This window comes from Vespa velutina, chromosome 8 (assembly GCF_912470025.1).
Source record: "Vespa velutina chromosome 8, iVesVel2.1, whole genome shotgun sequence".
In the NCBI taxonomy this organism is placed as follows: Eukaryota; Metazoa; Arthropoda; class Insecta; order Hymenoptera; family Vespidae; genus Vespa; species Vespa velutina.
In genome coordinates this window covers 2,833,368-2,840,644 of record NC_062195.1, presented here as the reverse complement: position 1 = coordinate 2,840,644, position 7,277 = coordinate 2,833,368, and the positions used below count along the sequence as shown (strand labels likewise).

General features: G+C 33.5%; 1 protein-coding gene and 1 long non-coding RNA gene across 4 annotated transcripts in view; one reads left to right on the top strand and one right to left on the bottom strand.

The window, feature by feature from the left end:
- Window positions 1-1,225: 1,225 nt before the first annotated feature.
- LOC124951219 (MAP kinase-activated protein kinase 2) overlaps window positions 1,226-7,277 on the top strand; it is a 19,412-nt gene continuing 13,360 nt past the window's right edge. The window contains exons 1-3 of one of the 3 annotated variants that reach the window (XM_047499224.1): window positions 1,226-1,610; window positions 2,828-2,995; window positions 6,373-6,685. In XM_047499224.1, coding sequence (XP_047355180.1) covers window positions 6,527-6,685 — 159 coding nt within the window. In that variant the 5' untranslated portion in view covers window positions 1,226-1,610; window positions 2,828-2,995; window positions 6,373-6,526. Of the gene's footprint in view, window positions 1,611-2,827; window positions 2,996-3,892; window positions 4,512-6,372; window positions 6,686-7,277 lie in introns of those variants that run through there. The other 2 variants (XM_047499225.1, XM_047499223.1) reach the window with 2 other exon arrangements.
- Window positions 7,154-7,277, bottom strand: part of LOC124951221 — a 3,964-nt gene continuing 3,840 nt past the window's right edge. The window contains exon 3 of the long non-coding RNA XR_007101558.1: window positions 7,154-7,277. This exon is cut by the window's right edge and continues 646 nt beyond it. This is a non-coding gene — a long non-coding RNA (uncharacterized LOC124951221).

Genomic DNA, 7,277 nt, shown 5'->3' with positions numbered 1-7,277 from the left:
ATAAAAGAATGTTACTAAAATAATTGGATACAAAGTATTATATGACTACACTTCATAATATAGTATTAATCATTAGATAAAATGAGTCAGTATTGAAAATTAAAATAATTATCTGACATATTCTTATATAATATTAAAATATGTGAAATTTAACATATACAATTACTTTCATGCGTTGTGAGATGTTGAAACAATATATCTTTATTATTAATTAATTGATAGACAATAAAAAGATTAATGGGGCAAAGCCAACAATGTATATATAAGAATGTGCCTATATATATATATTTATATATATATATATATATAAATATTTATATCGGTAAAAATTTTGTAATTAATACACGTAAGTAAGTAAGTGAGTAAGTAAATAATTAACTAACTAATGAATTAACTAACTAACTAACTGACTAAAAATAATAATTTTAAGATCAGAGAGACCTGAAATATTCGCGTTGCCTGTGCTCTCGTTTCTTCTGTTTTTTTTTCCTACGTTGATAAATTTTCTTTGTAAATATATACATATATTAAACTATACATGTTCTCTCAAGTATATATTAAAATCATAAAAGAACATAGGCGGATATTCGATAAGTGAAAGAAAAAGAGGAAATAAGAAATAAAGCAAGAAAGAAAGAAAGAAAGAAAAAAAAATTCAATAAAGTTTATATTATCTAATAAAGTAGCCGTATTGTATCGTTCGTGCTATTTGACGGCTCTCCTTCCTTTGAATTTATCGATAAAATAATGTAACGCGTTCGTGATCGTCTCATATCGCAATTATATAAAAAGAAAAAAAGCCTAAGATAAACGTGTATATATATATATATATACACATATTATGTTAGGTATATATACATATGTACGAAAAGAAAAAAAAACTTGGTCAATAACATCCATTATACCTTGGAGTAAGACCCGTCACGTGATTCGAATTTTCGCTCGAATTTTTCACGTTGGGAATGACGCTATAGACTCTTGGAAGTGAAAGTTCTACGCGTCGTGAGAGGGAAAGAAGAAAGAGAGAGAGAGAAAGAGAAGAGTGGTGGGGGAAAGAGATAGTATGATCGTAAAAATACCATCGAATGAGTGAATAAGTGAGTGAGTGAGTGAGTAAGCAAGCATGTAAGTAAATAAATGCATAGAAGGAGAACGACTCCGAAGAGGGAGAAGAGGTGTAAATAGTGAGGTAGGTGAGAAACGGAGAGAGGAAAGTAAAACTCAGAGTGAGGAACCCTATTGTCGTCAGGGGCCCTGCCCTGTATAGATACGGCCCTGCGATCTGTGAGTCATATCCTAAGATTGCCTGTAGAGGCGCCTCGAAACCACTGCCGTCTCTCCTCTCTCCCCACTCCAACCCCCTTGTTCTCCTATTCGTCGTCATCATCGTCGTTCAGTCATCTCTCTCTCTCTCTCTCTCTCTCTCCCCCCCCCACTTCCTACCGCGTATGCGTATGCATATGTGGGTTTACTATCTGTGTGCGTATACGTGTATGTGTACTTTGTGAATCGTTTTTTCGTGCGCGAAGAGAGACGACGAAGACGACAACGACGACGACGACGACAACGACTACGACGACTACGACGACGATTCTGAACTTGTAGAAGTGGTGAGCGTGGAGATTCAACGAAGTATCATTCGGTAGTCAGTACCGGTCACATCGAGAACAAACGACGATTACGACGACGACAACGACAACAACGACGACAACGACGACGACGACGACGATAACGACGAAGACGGTGGTGGAGTTCTATTATAGTATTCCCTTTCGCACGTACACGCGATCATGAAAAGAAAAGTGTCGGATATATTTTGAATTGTTTCTCTCGTCGATAAAAACAAAAAAGAGAGATAAAAAAAAAGAGAAAGAGAGAGATAGAGAGAAAGAGAGAGAAAGAGAGAGAGAGAGAGAGAGAGAGTCCGAGAAAAGGAAAGAAAGAGAAAGAGTATCGCGCGGGAGTCGGCATTAGATCATTTCTTTTCTTTTCTTTCTTTCTTTTTTTTTCCATTTTTTTTTTTTTATTTTTTTTTTTTTTTAATTCAATTTATTACTTCACTCGTCAAGTGAACAATTTCTCGTGAAAGGACTTTCAAGAAAGAAGTAAGAAAGAAGAAGAAGGAAGGATTGAACTTGTTTCGGTCGGTACCGTGCAGGTAGACAAGCTCGTTTCTCTTAAGGGAAAGCAAAGAAAGAAAAAAAGAAAATAATAAAAAAAGAAAATAAAAAAGATTATATCAGATACAATCGAGGAAATAATATCACACGAATTTGTATCTGCTTCCATTCTTAAAAAAAAAAAAAAAAAAAAAAAGAAAAAAGAAAGAAAGAAAGAAAGAAAAAAAAGAATAGAACGAGATGATATACGAGCGTTCGTCGTCGTCGTCATCGTCATCATCGTCATCGTGTAATACGTGTACGTGCGTGTTTGTTATATGTGTTCGTATACGCGGGCGCGCCTTTCATCGTAACAAAATAGACGAATAAATAAATAAGTAAATTGATCGATCGATCGATCGATCGATCGATTAATCGATATATATATATATATATATATATCAATAAGTTAATCGACGAAGAGAGAAATAAATATACTCTTTGCGCGAGTGTGTTCGTTTGTTGTGTTGTGTTATTTCCTTCGTTCGTTCGTTCGTTTATTCGGTTCCCCCCCCCCCCTCCTTTCGAGCGATTTATTTTTTCATTTGTTTTTTTTTTTGTTCTTCTTCCCATCTTGATCGATCGATTCAATCGAAAATCTGCAAAATGCAAGTACGTAAAGGATCGTTGTGAGTGGATTACACGTCGTTTGAATTGTTTTCCCATAGAACGAATTTTATTAATCGAAGAACTCAAGTGAAACAGTGAAATATTTTTTATTATTGCAAGAACGTGAGATGATGCCAGCCACAACGAAGTTATCATTTTAATTTACATCTGTCAGGAAAATATCAATTTTTCCAGTGAATCGAACGTAACAGAACACATCGTACAAGGTAGAGATCGTTAAGAAAACAAATATCATACGACAGAGTATTCGTGCGAAAACAATGACGAAAGGTTATTAATTAAAAGAAAAAAGTAAAAAAAAAAAAAAAAAAAAAAAAAAGCAAGAAAAAAAAAAGAGAAAGAAAAGAAAGAAAGAAAGAAAGAAAGAAAGAAAGTATTAGGCCCTCTTCCTCTATTCTTCGATTATTACTCTTTCGATCGTCGGATCAAAATGTCTCTTGAAATTTAAAATTCAAGGTAGATGCATACATACGTACATACATACATACGTCATATATATATATATATATATATACATATATACACGCTTGTCTAACATCTCTCTGCTTCGTGCAAGCTCCTTCGCCATTCTGAATAATTTCTGCGACAGTGTTCGATGAAGAAAAGTGCAATATGGTAGGAGTGAGTAGAAGGAGGGTTAAAGAGTGGGAAGAGCGGGTGGGGGTGGGGGAGAAAGGGAAATAGAAAGAGTAAGAGAGAGAGAGAGAGAGGGAGAGAGACAGATATAGAGATAGATAGATAGAGATAGAAGACGAAAAGAGCTTACCTTTAAGCGGTATAATCATTTTATCTTAACATCACATCAGATTTGTTCTGATAATTTGATATAACTTTTTATGATTGTTGAAAGGCTCTTGCATAACGCGACAATGATCATGAAAGTATCTTCAGTCTCATTTTCGTTGAAAACGCGTAAACTTGAGAAACGTGTTTCTCGTTCCTTCGTTCGTTCATTTTGTTGAGTGAGCGCGCGCGCGCGCGCCCGCGTATACGACAAGGATAGAGATAGAGAAACAGAGAGAGAGACACAGACAGATAGAAAGAGATACGAACGTTTCCTGTTATTTTTTTTTCTGTTTCTTTTTTTTCCCCCGTTTTTTTTTTTTTTTTTTTTTTCATAAGGAATTTTCAACGAAAAGGAACTGCGAATTGAGTTAGCGCGCCAACTCGATCTGACGACAGCGACGAGGACGATAACGACGTTTACGATTGGCTCGATTTTCTCTTTAGTTTTCAGCTTGACGACGCACAGTTAAAATCGACTTTTTTTGACTCGTGCGCGTTTAAAGTTTATTTTTTCATTTGTTCCTTTTTTATTTTTCTCTCCGTTTTGTTCGTTTTTTTTTTTATTTTTCTTTTCTTTTTATTTTTTTTGTTTTTGTTTTTGTTTTTAACCATTAGTTTAACCATTGAACATTAGTTTAGCGTGTGTAAACGTGTGCGGATGCGTTTTCGCGTTGTGTGCGTATGCGGATGCGTGTGCTTGCGTGTTTCGCGTGTTTCGTCGCGTGCGTACGTGCGTGCATCCTCTCTACTTTAGAAACGTGCCATCATCTCTTTCTCTTGGAAAAGTGTCTACCACTTATTTATTCGAATTGGCTTTGTCGAAAAAGAAAGAGGCGGCGGGATTTTCAAATTTAAGCCTATCGAATATTTAACTGTTCTCTTTCTACTTAACTACGTACACATGCCGAAATCGGGTTCTAAGTGGAGATTCTGGAGGTTTCTATCTTAACCTTGTTAAATTATATATATGTGTATGTGTGTGTTTGTGTGTATGTGTATGTATTTTATTCTCTTCGATCTATTTATTTTCTCTTTCTCTCTCTCTTTCACTCTGTCTATCTATTTCTTTTTTTTTATGATATTAGTAAACCTGAAATACGAATCTTATCATTGATGATACATGTTTGATAAGCATTTATTTTTCTTCCTTTGTTTTTTTCTCTTTTTTATATATATCCCCTTCATTACGTCTATCAGTCGCGCGCAAAGTTATAGTAGAAAGAGTGAAAAGTTTAGCGTGAAAAATTGCAATTGATTTTTTTTCTTTTTTTTTTTTTTTTTTTTTTTTTCCTTCTTTCCTTCTTTCTTTCTTTCATTCTTTCTTTCTCTTACGCATAATAACGTGCGTACATATTTACATGTTTATATTGAACTAACGCACCCTATTGTTTTCTCTGCAACGAAAGGCTCGTACGCATAATAATAAAATTTCATTTATCAAAGGTCCGATCGATTTTATCGCGAAAAACATTAGTATTATATACAACCGTATATATATATATATATATATATATATATATATATATATGCACGTTTATTCAATATCCGACGTGCACATGTGTGTTAGTACAACTACATCGACACGGTCGATTTACGTTCCTATCGCGACCGCAATGCCGCGACGCCGTTGAAACTATCGTTTTCTTATTGGTCGATACGTTATAACATCGAAAAGACGAACCAATGGCGTGCCGTCGTGAATCGTTGCATTGCAGTTGTACCGAAACCCTCGGCGTTGTATATTTCCTCTTTTCTTTTCGTTTTCCTTTTCTTTCTCTTTTCTTCTTTTATTTATTTATTTATTTTTTATTTTTTTTTTTTTTTTTTTAAATTAATATTCGCAATCAGAAATTTATTATTAATTCGTCGAGATAATTGAACAATCTTATCACCGTCATTAAGACCAAATAAAATTATTATTTTTCCCATGACTTGCATTTTCTCTTAACGCTATTTCGTTTTCTATATCGTTAAAAGTTATATATATATATATATATTTTTTTTTTTTTTTTTTTTTTTAACGATATGTTATGTAGTTTATCGATCGCGCCAACGTTTTGTAAAGTATACGCGATATCGTTAACATGATGAATATTTAATCGTTAACAAAAGTAGTTAGTTATTATATACGATCGATAGAAAGTTACTCGGAGATCGAATCAAACTCGTTGAAATATTATTCCTCGTCGATACATGTATATACACACATGATATATATATATATACACATGTGTACATTATATTGATATGTGCATATGTATATATACTACGCATATTATATATATATATATATATATATATATATATATATATATTTTGTAGGATCAGGACCCCATACATAGGTCGAAGCGTGCGCGCCGAAACTGAGTTGCGATTTATGACGTAATTACACACTATCACTTCGCGCGCGCGCGCACGCGCGCCATTGCGAGCGAATCATTTAACCGAGTCATGATACATATATCTATAAGTAATAAGCGTAATACGCTTATGCGTTCATTGCGATTCGTTATACCCTGGTTATATCCTTTGTTAAGCATTGTTACATATTACGAAATAATTTATTTCACTTTTCATTTGTCAATTTAAAATATTATAAGAATCGATGATAGTCATTAGATTAGTCTAATGATATTTATTAAGTTTATTCGTTTGAAATGATTAATAGGATAAACGATTTGAGAAACATTATGTCGTAACTTTATGTCATTGTTACAGCTGATCGTAATGATTATTAATTGTTTCATTTTTTTTTTCTTTCTTTCTTTCTTTCTTTCTTTCTTTCTTTTTTATGTAGAAAGCAGAAGAGATCTCCTTTGGAACAGAAGAAGGAGGATAAGGAGGAATCGAAAAAGTGCAAACGAAAACGTGAAGAGGAAACGAAGGAGACCGTGACGATAAGTCGGAAAAAAGACGAGACTACGAGTACGAGTAAGGATTGCAAGAGAAAAATGATGGAGAATATGTTAGCTAAGTGTGAAGCTCGGCTACCAAAAGTCACCCCGATTACCGACGATTACGAGATCAGTAATCACGTTTTGGGACTTGGTATTAACGGGAAGGTTGTACAATGTTACGACAAAAATACTAGAGAAAAGTATGCCCTCAAGGTGAGAACGATTCACCTTTATATATATATATATATGTGTATGTATATATTTTTTTTCTTTTTTTTTTTTTTTTTAATCGATCTAAATTTTGCATAAATTTTTAACAGGGATTAATCATTATTTTTTTTTTTTTTTGCGCTTCAATTACCAACGTCGATTGATTGTAGCAATAATTAAAATGCGTTCCCATTTCAATTGCGTTGTCAACAAATTCTCCTTTTTTAAATTATGCACATCTAATGAAATGAAATTGTACAAGTTTCGTACATGTATTCTTTGCTGGCTTCGTTTTTTTCCTTTTTTTTCTTTTTTTTTTTTTCATTTACGTGTGCATTTATATATATATATATATATGTATGTGTCTCTATGTACGTGTTCCTCTTGTTGTTATGCCAGCAACGTTCCTAGTCAAAGCGCAAAGGAATGATTAAGATAGTAGAAAAAGAGATACATAGATTGTATATTCGTTCTACGAGAGCCAACTCTTCTTACATGTTTATTTAGTTTCTTATTCTTCCTCGAAATATAATTTCAAATTGAAAGATGTTCTTTTTCAAAACGTTCGAAGAATCGAAATAGTGACTACTTTGTA